Source organism: Corvus moneduloides, chromosome 3 (assembly GCF_009650955.1).
Source record: "Corvus moneduloides isolate bCorMon1 chromosome 3, bCorMon1.pri, whole genome shotgun sequence".
Classification (NCBI taxonomy): domain Eukaryota; kingdom Metazoa; phylum Chordata; class Aves; order Passeriformes; family Corvidae; genus Corvus; species Corvus moneduloides.
Window position 1 is genome coordinate 6,408,112 of NC_045478.1, and position 17,081 is coordinate 6,425,192.

General features: G+C 39.3%; 1 protein-coding gene across 1 annotated transcript in view; it reads left to right on the forward strand.

Annotated features, from left to right (window-relative positions):
* LOC116442037 (opsin-5-like) overlaps nt 1-9,869 on the forward strand; it is a 37,392-nt gene extending 27,523 nt beyond the window's left edge. The window contains exons 6-7 of the mRNA XM_032104574.1: nt 932-1,167; nt 1,756-9,869. Of these exons, the coding sequence (XP_031960465.1) occupies nt 932-1,167; nt 1,756-1,819 (300 nt within the window). The 3' untranslated portion in view covers nt 1,820-9,869. The remainder of the gene's footprint in view (nt 1-931; nt 1,168-1,755) is intronic.
* Nucleotides 9,870-17,081: the final 7,212 nt, after the last annotated feature.

A 17,081-nucleotide genomic window follows, 5' to 3' on the forward strand; every position in this document is an offset into this window, starting at 1 on the left:
AACAGGCTACAGGAAAGATTATGCAATGTCCAAACTCCTTGTGCTTTCTGGATTTTTTTGTTTGTTTGTTTTTGTAATAAAATCCTGCTAACTGCCTTATTCCAAATGAGTGCACATGTGCTGCTACCAGTCTGGATGCAGCAATTATCTGTCAATGGCAGCAGTATAAAGGCAGATGTTTTTCAGGATGTATTATGACGTGGTATCATTCGAAGTGATATCAGGCTGTGACTGAGTGCAGACAGGCTGGTTCAGGTAAAGTATGCTAATCACAAATTTTGGCCCCAAGCAGTTTTTCTTTGGCATTTTTACTGAACTTTCTTATGGTTATGTTTCCTCATATTATAAGCAAGTCACTTACTAATTTACCCGGAACTCATTTATCAGAACTGAAATATTTAATATGAATTTGCTTTTTAAAGTATCTACATATTCTAATGGAGTGCAAATCCATGATATGGGTTAGGAGAAACAAATCTAGACGTTTTACTAGCATTCTCACTCTCAGTTAAAGTCCCAATTTTCAAAGGATTTTTTTTCAAAAACCTTCGGAGTTCTGCTATTATCTGTGTATTTTCCTAAAAAAGAGATTCTGTGTTTCGAAAGAAACCCCCTCCTTAAATAATTTGAATTCAATATCAAGCTATTATTATTTTCTGAAATCTCATTTAGTTTTCTCATATTTAGCCAGACTTTGCTGCATTTTTAAAGCAGACTCATTAACTGCACTGTGTCAGGTGAAAGAAGCACAGGCACGAGATAAGGAGGCAGATTTTGTTCATGTTGTATATTTATATGAAGAAGCAAGTTATCATTTTTCTTTTCCATTCAGTGGAATGCAATTCCCTTTCATTCTTCCCAGCTCAGTGCTGCTCTGCCAGTGTTTGACTCTTCTGAATTAACCTCGCTGTCTCTTTTCTGCTCTCACAAGGTGGCAATGTTGATCTGTGCAGGGTTCCTCATTGCCTGGATCCCTTACGCCGTAGTCTCAGTCTGGTCAGCCTTTGGACAGCCAGATTCAGTCCCCATCCAGTTCTCAGTGATACCAACACTGCTCGCAAAGTCAGCAGCCATGTACAACCCCATCATTTACCAGGTCATTGATTGCAAGTTTTCTTGCTGCCGGTCAGGAGGGCTGAAGGCCAAGAGCTCTTTGAAGAAATCAAGGTAATTTCTTCTTTGGGGAGTAGGATACCTTTGAGAACATGATGTTCCAAAACGACCAGACTAAGGTCTACCAAGGATCACAGCTCATTGGATCTTATTTCTTGGGTTTGACCGTGACCATTTTGGTTTGGGATTTTTCTTGCCATGGGAATTTGTAAAGTGACTCAAGGTGTATAAAGAGAAGCAAGGAGACAGTCCTTGCTTTTAGATCCAGCCCCAACTCCATTGATATTGTTTGGAAAAAAGTCTAATTGGTTTTAGTGAGTTTTGGATCAATCCTGTCTTCCTCATCCTTTTCTTCCATGTGATCATATGAGTTTCCTCCAGAAGGTGTTGATGACCTCTATTGCGAGTGAAGCAAATGGAAGAGAATTGTGTTAATTCCTTCCATAATTAACCTGCTGATACTATTTCAGCCACAGAATCACAGAAGGAGGTTTCACCTAGTCCCTCATGCTGAATGCAAGCTGGCTTCCCTGGGGCTGTGCAGCGAACAAAATGATCTGGAGGAATCACTTCCCAGAAGTAGGACCTTAATTCCCAACTTGGTGTGAAGAAAATGACCATTGTACCCTCTCCTCCCCACAGGACATACACCATATCTGCACACAGGGACTCGGCAGTGATGAACGAAACCCAGCTGGAAGCATGAGGGCTCATCTCACACACAGCAAATGAAAACATGATGAAAACAACACTACTGGCTCAAGTTCCTCATTCTGTAAATGAATTAAAACATGGTGACAGGTTTATTTTACTCACTATTCCTATGTACAATGTACAGTTCTTTCCATCCTGACCAAAATAGTGTGTTAGAGTTGGGCAAATATTTTAAGTACTCAGAGGAAGGAGAAACAGAGAAAATTTAGTTTTATTTAAAATTTTCCTTCACTTCAGATGCTTTACAATGCCCTTTTTTTTTGCTCTTCTTAGCACTAACAGAAATGATAGTTTGGATGATATTTCCCCTCAGGGGAAGGAAAGTATTCATAAAGGCCAGTTTTAGTTTACCAAAGCTAATCTCCCTAAATTCCTGCTGCAGTCACTGGAGACCTGGAGCACAAGAGAAAGGATTCCTTAGAGGACAAATCTGAGTTGGAGCTTCACTTATCAGGGCTCTGAATTACACAGTGGGGAAACATTAGCTGACTGGATTTCCCTGGTGAGCATCTCTCCAAATCACGAGGCTGTCTTGAACCAACTTTGACTTCAGTCCTTCAATATTCAGAAACATTTTGATTTTAGTGACAGCAAAGTCAGAGGTATCACACATACACAGGACCACTTTACAAGATATAGAATAACAATTCCTTACTCAATTGTGAATGAGAGGGGAAAGGTCTCTTGCTCAAACTGTAGCTTCATTTAGGAGTTATGAACAACTTTTTAATAAAAAAGCAGAACTGAAATGAAGTCAGCCCAAGCCAAACTGAGGAAACTAATATTTCACACATTTTTATCATTCTCTGGCCAAAATTACAGGGAAATATGATGGCAACAAGCAGAAAGATTTGCCTTCTTGATTGATAACTGAATTTTTCATCTTGTATTTTACTCATCACAATTTTTTATGAGATCACTTCACGAGATATAAAATGGCGGAACCTTCCTCAATCCAAACCATGAAACTAGATTCAAACCAGTGTATTTGTGAGAAGGGTCACAGCCCTGCTGACAGAGGAGTCTTTCCAAAGTGCAGCTGCAGAGTAGTTTTTAAACACTAAGTCCTGGAAAGATGAAGATTAGTAACTATTTAGGGGAATGAAGTTTTGCAAGTTCCTAATGCATTAAATAGAAAAATAATGTGCTTTGAAATGACCTGCAGAGTAAGGCAGCCAAAACAGTTGTGTTGGGTAAGACCCATAATTATTTCTATTATCTACTTTTTCTTTTTTGGATTTATTATAAGGTAGAGGCATCACTATAGATCAAAAACTAGCATTTCAGTAAAAGCAGATTTTTGATGCTTAAAGTAATGATTTTGATTTTTCTGTGTCATTTCTTCAAGAAGGATGTGATTTTATTAAAAATAAGTTAATTGTAAGTCAAAGAGTCTCCCACACAGATTTCTGCTGGCTGTTAAAAACAAAGTTACAAGGGCAAAGCTTTCTTCTGGGTTGTTCCTTTAAGGAAAGAAAGCATTTATGAAAAAGTTTCGATTACTTTCCTGTTTAATATTTCCTGTTTAATGTTAATTTATTCTATTGTTATTTCAGAAATGTGTTTAACATGCATTTCCTGCCACACTGAACTGAACTTCTTTTGTAGCTGATCTGTGTTGATGTTAATATTGCTTTATACAATAATATCATAAAGGTTTAATCTGATGTTTGTTGGCATGTCCCAGCACTCCCATTCTGCAGTTGCTATTTTCTCAAATGATATTCAGACCACGTAGCAGAAGTAGAATGTTGTTGAATTTCCCAAGCTGGGTATTGCTTCCTTCTCTGCAATGTTTTAACAAAAGAATTTTGAATAAATACTAAGAGAACTTGCAGAGGTACGAAGAGTTGCCCTTTTACCTGTACATTGTTTTGTGCTAATTTTTCCCCAGAAGTTGAGTTCTTTCATTTCTACAGACCTTTCAGCATAAGACAAATTTATCTCTTAACTATGGTTGCAAATTGTGCCCACAAATTGATCCAGAGCAGAAGGCATCTTGTACAGTATTTGCAGACGTGGTTATGAAGACATTAACAACTTTGCCTGCATCTTCCTGCAGCTTTTATTATTTTCTTCATCCAGGCAAACTTTTGTTTGTATCTATAGGTGTTTATCATAACTAAGGTGTGATGTAAATCAGACATACAGTGGCCCTATAAATGAGATTAGCTGAAGCAACACTGTTGGTAAAATTGTAGGAATTACACACCAGGCACCCAGATTTAGGGGTAGATCAACTCATAGTTTGTGCATGAACCCGTCCTCTAATTTAAATTGGGGAAGTTTTTCCCTTTATTTTTTAAAATTATGTACTTTCCTCAGAACTGCTATTGGGTCATCCCAGGAGTGGATACCCATTTGTGGTAGGGCTGAATTTTATATTTTTAAAGAATGAAAGACATTTTTGAATTCCACTATAGAGAATGTACTAGATACACATGCTACCTAAAGAGTTCAGAGGTTTAATAAACTCTAAATATGAACTTCCAGAATAATGATAAATGTGTTTCATATGACTTAAAGATATTTATTTTCATATTATTTAAATTTATTTATTTTTTATTCAGTGCCATAGTTATTTTTGTCTGAAAACTCAGTTTTGCCACGACTGAACAGTATCTTGCACTAGAAGAAACATTAGGACTCCAGCTTGTGCAGGAATTAAAGACAAGTTTATGCTGAGCATGTGTTCCAGTGAAAGATGTTCCCCTGAATCAAGCAGGACATGCACACTCCAGCATGTGGTGCTTAATTTAAATGCAGAATCTGAACCTAAGAGCAAATGGATCTCATTGGATTCAATGACGAAAGAGAACTGGAGCACTCTCTTTGTTCACCTGTATGTAAAGCAGCTCATACAATTTGTGCTCTCTTTGGGATCACAGTGCTAGAGGAGTGAGTGGTCTTATTATGGATTTGAATTTTCAAGGTCAACTTTGAATTGATTGGAAGGTTGTACCCAGATGGTTCTAAAGATAGCACTTTGCTACTGATGCTCAGGGCAGAGTTTCTTCCTCTCCCTGTGTTGAGGCTGATAATTGATTATTCCATAAAACTGAGATATGTAACCTTGGTCTGAGAGCATCAAAAGACAGTGAATCTCTCACTTTGCTGTTCTAGAAATCTAAATGTTTTACAAATTCCAAACTTATACTATTTTGTGATCTGGTCTTTGTCAAAGCACCAGCAGAATAAAACCTACTCAGTGTGATGAATGAGTAAGGAACGCGACTCTGAAGGAAGATTTCTTTATTGCGTTTTCAATATTTCATCCTCCTTGTTACATTAAGAAATTTCCTCTTTTTATGTATAAACATTAATGTTTTTCAATGAAAATAGTGCCATCAAGAATAATAGCTATAAATGAGGATCTTTTATTATGTAACCTTTGTGTGCATTCAGACTGAGCTGCCAAGAAGCAAAATTCTATTTGAATTCACTGTCCATGACTTGAAGGAAGTAATTGACATAGGCTAAGACTCCACTTAGATAATGAGCTGACCTGGACAGTAAGATTGAGAGTAAGAGAGTAATGAGAGCAATACTGTATTTTGAAGTGATAGTGAAATTATGCAAAGCATGTGGATATGGAAATTTTTTATTTGTCATTTTCAGTCATAGATGAAGAATGACTATAAACCTTCTTCTGCAGACTTGGAAATATGTTGACAATGAAGAAATATCAAGGTTTAAAATGCCTGAAGAGACTCTTGAAATAGGAGATTTAAACAAACTTTTATGACAGAAGCTGAAAAAATAAAGTACTAAAAATGTAAGTTATGGTTGTGAGATTTTAGAAGAGAGTAGAGAGCATTTGTCCATGCAGGTGAATACAGCTGTAGCAAATTTTATTTCTAGACCTGTAATAAAAATGAAAAGAACCCAACCCAGCAAGTGATTTGTTAAAAATATTTATCGCCCACAGCAAAAGACTGCTGATAGCAGAAGATTTTTGGCTTTGTGGCATCAAAAGCAAAAGAGGAAATTGATGTGCCTTCATACAAAGAGAGTGTGATTAATGAATGACAGGCACAATGATAGTGAATTGGATTCCTTGGTGGAACTTTCCTCTTGGCACACAATGTCTTTTGGAGGTTGTCCCACCTCCACTGTGCAGGGTGATCCTGGTCACGAGAATAAATCTGAATAGCTGCTAAATGACCAGGCACTTATTTCTCCCAGAATTCTACATTATTAATTTTGTGTTTCTGTTTGTACCTCTTCTTCCCACCAGGGAACTTTCAGATACATCAAACTGCATCCCTCAGGAGAGTTGCTTTGGCATCTTTTTAGTCACATTTCCCAGCTCAGGATGTCCCCAGATGAGTTTCTCCTGGGTAAGAAGCTCTTAAAAAATGATGTTCACCATAACACCAAATTCTCTTCTTCCCTCCTCCCAAGGAAGGTCTTGTTGGTTCCCTTCACATCTGTATTTTCCCAAGTTTCACAAGCCTTTGCAGCTCTCTGGCCCCAAGGAAGAACATTTAACTGCCTGAACTAGATTTTCTGGAGAGCTGCTGACGAGCATCTCCAATATTATCACCATGTTCTTGAGCTCTTGTGCATCCCACACCTTTTTCTTACCTACATGCTTTGCTTTTCAGGATGGCTCATATTCTCCTTCACTTGGAACACGGTGCACACGGTGAGGGCTGTTTTTGTAACTGCCTGGAATGATCTGCACTTCCCCAGTTACGCCTCTTTCACTTTGTAGCTGGGGGAGTGGATCTTGGACCTGTAAGCCAGAGCAAAACCTTTCGAAATACAAGATTTAGTTACGTATTGTCATGCTTTTGTTACTTCTGAACTTAAAGGGAGCTTCACCAGCCATGAATAACGAGCCTTTCCCAATACTAACTGCAGTTTTGTGTGTCAGTTGGGTAGAAAAGAAAACCCATGTGGTTTGTTAGAGCTCTATTCTGAGAGACACATTCACTATCAAATCAGGTGGCTGCAATGAATGAAAGTTGCTGATAAAGGTTTGGTAGGTTCCCTGAGTCAGTAAGATGATCATTGGTCTTTATTTTGGATGTAGCGCCTAAAGTGAGTTTTGGGAGTAGATTTCTTAATCTTTGTGGAATATAGCTAATAAATTTGTGAAATATCAAGTAAACTTTGTGCTGACCAAAACCTGATGTTGCACAGAACATATTTCAGACTTAGATGATGGATACATGTGTGGTACACAATAAATTTTGTTTACATTGCATCGAGCATAATCTTACATTAGTGAAAATACAAAACATTTAGGAAATATGTATTTGTAGAAAATAGGTACAAAAATAGAGATGGAAAGACCTTTTTGGGTTCTAAAAGGGCCTACACAGAGGCTCAGCATCCTAAAATCAGAGGCTGGTGTTGAACTCTGGCTCTTTCTGCACAAATCTTGCAAAACATATCAAGGAAGGGATTTTATCTTACAGCTTTGCATTCATGAAGGCAGTCTGCAACACTGAAAAGTATTTCCCTGGAGCACCTAAAGACCCTCGTTCCTTAATTACAAATCATTTTCTCAGATTGAGAGGAGGAGAACCTGCCTATGTGTCTGCAGTTCTGGTCCCCAAAGCTAAGGGAAGCTTTAGAGAAAGTGTAACAGGGAGGAGAAAAAAAATGATAACGTATAGGTAACAGAAACTAAGGTGAGAGGGTGACAGGGTCAAGCAAAGTAGTCTAAAAGAGGAAAGGTCTGAGAGTAAATTATATCAGTGTATAAACAACTTTGAGGCAATAATAATGTAAATGAAGGAAGAGAGTTATTTGCAGTCTCAGAAGGTGATAGAATGAGGAATCAAAGCTGGAAGCTAAGGCAGGAAAAACTGGAATGGAACTTTCTGAACTACAGGAACATTCAAGCTTTGAAGAGTTCTCAAAGAAAGAAGATGGGGCATGATCTACCAGTTATTCAAGAACAGATTATTTAATCTACTAACAAAAATTGTTAACAATGGGCAGTATTTCTAAACAGCCATTTTTAGTCCTGATACCTGGATTTCTGAGCATTTTCCTAATTTAAACACTAGTAGTATCTCACCTTAGAATCTGCCTTTGCTGCTGAAGCAATGAGTGCTGACCTTGCTGTACAGACAGCTGGATTGTTTACACTGAACTGGCTTCAAAAGACCCCTCACATAGTGAAACTTCACTTCTAATGAAGTGGTTTCAAAATCCAAAGTTGGTGCAATGCAGTGGCATGTGCAGATACCGAGTTAAATTTTATAGTGAAAGAAGTAGCTCTGCTTTCACAGTTATTAGATGAGCTTTTCAGAGAGGTATCATTCTGCAACACTTGCAGTTCAAGCTGAAATAAAGTGCTGTAATTACTGCCATGGACAATTTGTAGGAATAAAATATTTTCAGCTGTGCTGTTGAGCTTTTGAGAATACGGTAATAAATCTGGAATCCCAGAGTCATTAAATAAAAATACACCAAACAACCACAGGGAAATTACATGAGAAAATTACCTTCAGAAAAACATATATTAGTGGTTTGTGAGCTACATTTTCATTCTTAGGAATTGTATTTCTAATAGAGTTAAATTTACAAAGGCACCAATAGACTTTTAGTGATACTGACTCAAAATAACTGAAATATGATTGTTATCTCAAAGCTTAGGTGTATTAATTGTACAGAGATATATTTCTACTACTGATGGTGTGTCCTATTAAGAAATAATTTCAAGTGTAATTTTTTGTGTATACGTGCTGTATTTATTGTTTCAGTTTGTTGGCAGTAGGATTGTAATCACATATAGTGTCCTGATACTGGTCTATGCTTAATATTGTAGAAAAAGAAATCACTGGCATGTATTAGATAGATTTCTGTTCTGTTTAGGGGATCAGACTCCTTCCTGCTGAAAATATGTGCACATCTGCTTGGAAGTCCATGGTCTTCATCTCTTTCCAGTTTCTTATGCATAAAAAGGATCTTGTGTTTCCTTTGCCTTGCTCATCTCCCACCACAACAGCCTCAGCTGCCTGGTTGGAGTTGCATCTGGTTAACAACCCCCACAGCAGGGAGTCTGGGTCCATAGGGAAAAGGGAAAGGGGGCAGAAGGGTGGGCTTCTTTCTCAGTTAAAGATGAGATTAACCAGGAGCAACCCCACGAAAATCAGGGTACTGCTCTGAGACTGCGATAGAAATAAAAGGAGAAAATGTCTTTTCAGTTTTATGAGACCCAAGAAATTCCAGATGTACTGACGACTGTCTGGGATCTGGTTCTCTAACTCTGATGTAAACACTCAGACCTTGAGCTAAGAGGGTCCTTTTTGCTGAGGAGACTTACTGACTGCACTAAAGATTTAACTTGGCTGGTAGCACAAAGGTGAGGAAGGCTGAAGGCCACTTTGCTCCTGGCTTTGAGTGATTTCAGCTTCCTCCTGTTCTGTGTCATTATAGTCCTTAAAAGATGCACTTGACCTTCCCAATGACCCATTGGAGTACACAGCTGAAGTGTCAGTCATAGCATGCTGGTGTTGTAAGCAACATTCAAAGCTGTAAGAAACTAATACAAAACTTCCTAAAATATTTATTACTGAATTTTTTCATCATGTTGGAGCTCAAATCATAATGGAGGATCTAGGTATGGTGATTAATGAACCTCAGAGGTCAGACCAGTAGGAGAGTATATTAACTACTGATTTTGTAACTCACAGTATAAAATTCAATTGTTTGTGTCCATCAATGTTTCCAACACGTTGTGTGTCAGTGCAATGTCCTGGAACTGCAATCACCAATGTAAGAGAAAATTTATGGAGCGAGCCTGTAAATAACTGTGTAAGTTCTCAAGTGGTTTTGCTGAGTTAATATGTTGTTAATATACAATACTGTGTTATGAAGCAGTAAAGAACCTTACTTACTGACTGCACTTAACATCAGGGGACACTTTACTGTCACTGTGTTGGAACAACAGTGGTGATTATCATTTTTCTCTGCCGTTTTCAGTCCCCTAAACACCCCGCCAGATAGATGACATCACAGGCAGACTTTATTTTCTGCATTTTGTTATCTGAATGTGTTTTCAAATAAAGCAAGAGAATGGATCAATGCTGTTACCTGTGGTTTTGTCTTGGGTTTTGATCACAAAATTGTATGTTTTCACATCAAGGCTGCTTTTGGTGACATTTAACTGCAATCCATAACCTGCATGTGTCTGCAGTAAAATGCTTTGTTCTGAGTGAGGGTAGGTTTACATTGGATATTAGGAAGAAATTCTTCCCTCTGAGGGTGATGAGGCCTTGGCACAGATTGTCCAGAGAAGCTGTGGTTGCCCCATCCCTGGAAGTGTTCAAGGCCAGGTTGGATGGGGCTCGGAGAAACCTGGGATAGTGGAAGGTGTCCCTGCCCATGGTAGGGGGTGGAACTGGATGATCTTTAAGACCCCTTCCAACCCAAGCCCTTCTGATTCTATGACTTGAGTGGCTGCAAAAAGTGTGTGAGGACCATTACAGTCTAATGAGAAACAAGCAAAGCCTACACTTGAGAAGATATTTGAGGATACTCTGAATAAAATGATTCTCTAAATAAAGAAAAAATACTGTCTCCACCTATTTTCTCCCTGACCCCAAAAGACAATTGACACCTCTGGCTAAGGGATCCTACAAATCAAGATCTGGGAGTTGCCATGGTTTGGGCATCCTGACCCAGTGGAGTGGAGTGTTACCTGGAAAGGCTTTTAACCTGCTCTTGCCGGAGAGGACATCAAAGTGAGATGGTCTCCTTCTTACTAGTAGCTTTGTCCTGTTCTTCGAGGCATCTGAGGAGAATTGGAAACTGGGGAGAGGGATTTGTCTTCTTTTCTCTGTTCATGTGACGACAGGTACACAGTGGGAAACCCTGCCAGGCAGTGCTGGCATCAGGTACAGAGATACAGGCAGGTGGAGGCTTTTCCTCCCAGACTCATCCTCTCCCCCTTATCCTTACCTGTCTGTAAATCTGACCAGCCAAGGTTCAGAAACCGCAGATTTCCTCAGTGCAAACCTGAGTGCTGGGTGGTATTGACTGGACTTGGCAGTGTTTCAATCCCATTTTACTCTGCCCACACAGTGAGCTCAGATACAGCAAAAACTTAGTAGGAGGAACTAGGATTGAGCTGGGAAACGGTGCCAGGCTGCTGCCAGGAGTTCTGGCGCACCACATCTGCACCGGTCATGCGCAGCTCCAATGCACTGTCCCAGGAAATGTTAGAAGAGGGAAAGAACTGGTTAAGGGCAGCAAAACCTTTTTAAAAATTGTGGAACAGATTCTGTACAATGTCAGGTTAAATGGACTCATCTTGGAAGAGGGGGAATCTGATGGGATAGAGTAGGGGCCACAAGTAGCCAGGAAAAGATGAAAGGATCATATTTACAGTTTTTTTCATGAAGCAGGAGTTGGAAGGCACCAAATAAAATGTCCCAGTGCAAAACATCAGGCACGAGGCAAAGGGAAGGACAGGCTTTGTCCTGACAGCACAGCATTAAGTGGTGAGGGAGCATTCATCCAGCAGTGGAATTTGGGCCACTGGCTGACTGTGCAGAGGCGCTTCGCGATCACACAAAGACACAAAGTGACTTTTCTGTAGGAGCCACAGGAGTTCTTCCTGGCAGGGTCTTGTCCCACAGAGGTGACATAAAGAGTTTTATCTGAAAAAGTGTTCAAGGATTCTCAAACAGACTGGTTTTAATGACCCCAGGGAGGGATGGTCCTGCCCACATCCTATGGGTCCAGAAAAACAGAGCACTTTGATTTCATTGAGGCAGGTTGAGATCCAATGACAGGCACTGAAGAAGGCGTTTTGTCTTTCTTTGAAGGTCGTGCTTATAAACGGCTTAAAAATAGTTCTCTGAGTGAATCAGGTGTTACTTCTATTAGCTTTCTTCAAAGCCAGAATAAAAGAGCAGATTTTTTTTTCCTTTCTTTCATAGACATTACTCTGATATCCTGAAAAAGAAACTGGTTTTTTAAAATAAATTATGAGCAAATATTTATTTTTAGATCAGTAGAAAAACTATAAGATCAGAGGGAGCACCATAACAGATGCGCTCTCCATGGAGATTTGGAGATTAGTGAGGAGCTTTCTGCTTATGGTAAGCTTTTTCTGGAGTTGAAGCTGAAAATAAAAGAAGAATTAAATGAGGATTTAATAAAAAGAAGTGGTTCTGGTGCATCTAACACCTACACATGGATGTTAAAACAACCACAGTTTGCAGTTAGAAATGAAAAGGGGGTTTGAATCCCAATACGAATTACTGGTTTTACTGTTGTATTAAACTAAGACTTGTTCTTTATCCGATTTTGATTTTCAGATGTAAAATACTGTGAACCATGAGTACTTCTATGATGTGGTGCTGGAGCAGCTCTAAGTCTCACTGAGTCAGTTTGGGCTACCCCTGAGATTTTACAAGCCCATCTTGGCTATAGCTGCAGTCCCTGAGGGTGCAGGGCCGTGGTTTGTGGGAATCTGGGTGGGCCAGAAACACATTCATAAAATTGCTGTGCAACAAGAAAACAAATTTGTGTGAACCCACCTTTAGTTTTGCTGCCATTTTTCCAGGTGTTCAGCATGTAGAAAGGATGGTGGTGTGGTGAAGGCAAGATTTCTCCTACAGACCTAATGTTTAAAGCAGATGGATATTCACCTTGTGGAAGGCAATTCCCTTTTAGGATGTTTCAGGGCGGTCAACAATAATTAAGTTTTGTGTTAGATTTTTTTCCCCCTCAATTTTTTCTCTTTAACTGTCAAAAAGAACAAGAATTAAATCAGAAAGCGGAATGACTCAATTGGACAAAGTTTTAAGTGGGTTATTCACTGATCTTGTTCCTCCGGATCATTATATTTTATATCTTGACTTCTCTAATTTTGATTTTGTGCTGATGGATAGGGACAACTTTTGATTCCAGCTATACTGGTTAAAAATAACTTTTCAGATTTTTTTCCTTCTTAAAATATGACAGTCAGAAGGAAAACTGTGGGGGACTTAAAGGCTGTACATATCCAGAGGGAATCAAATGTCAGACTCTAGTCTAAATACCTCACCTAAATAGCAAGTGTAATAAAGATGTTTTCCCCATTTTCTATTATGACTTTTGAAAGCTTTACTTGGGATCTGGCACGCTGAGTAGTGTAGGGTGCACACTGAGCAAGGGGATGATGGAGGTCCAAGCATCCTTTCCCTCCCATTGGGAAAAGGGATTTTAATCAGGTACTACTGTATTTCAAAGAATCTGGGTCACATGCCTGTACCATTAGTTTCTCTATTTTCCTCTGGTCCAATCGCTCTTTAACTGTTTAGACAAAGTGTGCTGCCCATCCGAAGAGAGTGAGAAGGAGAAGTTGAGATGGATATCCATATCTTTCCATTAAATATTTTTGTGCAACAAGGGCTCTTGTCCAAGGAACTAGACCGCAACCTTGAAAGCTCTACCCCAAAAACCATACACAAACTTTTTTCATATGGATGTGAGGCTCAATTTCTACTTCTCTGAATGTTGTCTTTGCCAAATTCACTCTTAGGGACCAGTATCTTAAACTATGAAATCAGTCTTTGCTGGAATTATTTCCTAGAACAGTTCTTCCTTACCATGGTGAAAGAAAAGTCTTTTAGCAAGGCATTCATTCATTTAAATAGAGATGAATCTTGCAGTACTTAGAATTTCTCCTGGAATAATTGTGTGGGTTTTAAAATCCCTTAGTGGAGTGCCTGGAAAGGTGTTTAGGGTTTTGTATAAATCAATAGCCACAGGATGTAGTTTTGTGCCTATCTCAGGAACCCACATGAACTACTACTATGTGAAGAAGAAAATCAGCAGGAAAAAGAAAGAAGAACAATGAGGGAAAAAAAGGAAGAAAATTATACTCTAGGTGAAAGCAGTTTGCTGCTCTGTCCACATGTACAGTAAGGTACATTTGGGGATAACAAAAAAAAATTTAAAGTCTTGATGATTATTGAAAGGAAGTGGAATAAAGGCTAAAGACATCACAAATGACAGAGACTAAACCTCCAGCTTTAAATAAAAGAGTTTAAAGTTTTGTAGCTTTGAAGTTTTCTATTCCTCTTCCATTCTCATCCAATTCATAATCTTCCAGAGGTGAGAAATACACACTGGATTTTACTCATGTGGAGTTTTGCATAGAAATTGATAGGAATTAGTGCTCTAATGAATCACAGTCATCTTTGAGCAGACAGTGAGCCATGTTTCATTGGAAAAGAGAGTGAGAAAATGATGATGCCCACTTCCATGGTGTGTTAAACAAGACTTGAGGCTTAAAAGAGCAAAATGAAATTGTTTATCCACTGGTCACACCAAGCTCTTCCTCATGATCTACAGTGGGGCACGAGTGGATGTGCAGGAGCTGCACACTCACTACCTGCCTCTTTCTTCTGATGCCCCACTGCTGGGGCACTGCACGAGCAGAGAAACATGGATATGGTCTGGCTGAACTCTGCTGAGCAGAAATAGAAGCACACCAAGCTGGCTTAACATCTGTTTTATTCTCGCCTTGTGCATAGAAGGGTGGGACAACTTCATGCCATTGCAAACCCTTCCAAGGTCACAGTAAATCTCAAAGACAGGCAAGCAAAAATATCTGCAGCACACTAATATTCTGGCTGTACTCCAACACCCCTACTTTTTTTGTTGGCTGCCATTTTCTCTGTCTCCTCAGGTAACTGCCTTTATTCCAAAGGTTCCTCTCAGTTTCAGTGCCAGTTTGACTTGTCTATATAGCTAGGTTGGGCAATAGTCCATTGGCTATGTTGTTGAGTAACTGTGCAGATTCCTATCACTCATTTCTCTTCCATCTCTATAAAGAGATTGATTAAGACGAACAACCCTGCTGGGATGCTGCTGAGATTGATGCCAGAAAGGGCTGCATGGCACAGAGGCATAGCATAGCATAATAAAAGTCATGTTGAGTATCAGAAACTTCACCCACTTTTGGTGGCAGAACCTGTTGCTTCCAGAGATTATGCTTCATGATTTGAAGGAACAGAAGTAAGAAATCAACCTGTGGTGCTATTTACAGAAAAGCTGTATCTCACCAAGGAACGACAACAAGAGAAAGGTTTGCACCTGAACGGCTGAATAGAAAGAGACATCATCAAGTAACAGATCTGTTTCCACACAGGTGGGCATACAGGGACCTGCATTAAGCACTGCCACAGCCCTGCTGGGAATACACCTTCAGTCTGCCACATTTATTGCTGTTAACATCAGTGGCAGGGACGCTTTCAGGGAGGAATTAAGCTCTGCTGTTTGAAACATGGATGCACCATTCTGTGGAAATACAGTGGACATGTAACTGTGCTTAAGCCCTTTGAAGAAAAAGGGTTTAGTGGGTAGCTGACGAATCATTCAGGTTTGGTATGGTGAGTGCTTCCACAGAGGGTGCACTGAGATAAGAAGAGAAGCCATAAATTCTGGTAGTCAAACATGGCCTTTTTGGAAGGTTTTGCCTTGTTTTTCTCTAGCTCCACTTTAATTTTTCCCTTCTCTGGAAAATTCTCCAAGTTCTCATTTGTCACAATATTTCATTCATTTTCTTATTCCCTCATCAGACATGAGTCAGGATAATGTTTTCATTACATTACAGTCTCATTTTTGAAATGTTGCTGTCAACCTGTTTTTTGTAAATAGCTTATATGCTTTACTTAAATATTACAAGCCTGTTAATGTCAGTAAGTAGCATTTTTCTGGCTTAGGTAAATGCTGAAACATATACCAATGGGAAAAAAATGTTTCAGACAAATAAAAAGTGACAGGAGATATCCTATGAACTGCTGTTTATTAGAATTTCAGTCTTGAAGACTTACAGGAAGAAAAAAATGAAAAGAAGATGCAGTTCATCTTCAAAGAAATTGGTTTATTATATTTGTTTACCTTCCTGTAGAGTTCCTTTACTTATTAAAGGATGGCAATTGGATACAAAGAAAGTTGTGGGGCAACTAGGGAAGGACAGGGTGTTTATCTGTTTTCAAATACCAAATGAGCCTTGTGCTCCTGCAAGGTCAGGTTCAGCTCAAGTCAGGAATGGTGTGGCACCTCTGATAGATTTGCATTAATAAAAGGGATACTTGGCAAAGCAGTGTCTCTGCAAGAGAAAAATCTAGACTCCCAAGCCTGTGAAAGTACTTAAGAATGGAAAGTTATTGTCCAGAGAAAAATCCTTTTGCTAGTCACAACTAAATTTCCTTTCTCCTCTGCTGTTAATAGGGACCATGTGTACACCAGAATCGTAATTAAACTTTGATGAATATCACCGTGAAGACTGTGTTCATTCAAGCACTGATATTAAAAGTACTGCCAACTTGGTGGGATCAAAGCTGAGTTGGAATACCCACATTTAATGTGCATTTGTCTTTTGGGATGCTTGCTAGAAGAGTAATAACCAGATTAAGTAACACCAATTCGCAGTAGAGGTTTTTCAGGGTCATTTCTGCTTGTGGAGGTTTTGCTGCAATACCTGCAAAGTCAGAACAAGTCTCCTATACTTTTGGGGCTTCCAGAGTTGAACTGATACTGATAGAGCAGGCCATGGACACATGTCCTGGGCAAACTAACCCTCTTCAGCCAGTCTGAGCTGCCTCCTTGCTTTGGACTGGGGAGACACCAACTCACACCAGCAGGTTAAACAATGGTAGCTGGCTCTTAACTGTAGGACAGGGTAGCAACAATCACCTTTTTCCAGGAGCAGCTGAGTAGGAGCATTTTTCCTCCATCCCAGAAAAAAAGTCACTGTGTCCGGTTATGGAGTCTGGCAGATGTTTCAGAGGAGACTGTGTTTGCAGTGTACAAACAGAGAGCATAAATAATAAATATAATAAATAATAAAAACTAGGATAATCTGTTTTAAGCACAGCTCTTGACTAAGGGTTGAAACAAATTATGGTGGGAAGGGGTGGATTCCCCATTCCTTGATGTCTTTAGTTCAAACCTGGAATTTTTATATCAGGAAAACAGTTTTTTTCTACAGAGCATCAAGAAGGGAAATAATGGCTTTAAAATGCTTTTTGTTAGGAGTAGTAATGAGAAAGCCTTCAAGGTTTCAGAAACTGGGGATTATGATTAGGAGCAGAAGAAGTTTGCTGCTTTCTCCTCTAACTCAGTATCTCAGGAAAATTCAAAAAAGAAAACCAGGAAATTTGTAAGGTGGGAAAAGCCTCTTAGAAACAGCAACAATAAAGCTAATGATACAAGTAGAACAATGTAATTATCTGGAAAATAGAAATGCATATGGATCAGGCCAGCTGAATGGAATATAGCCTAGCATGCAG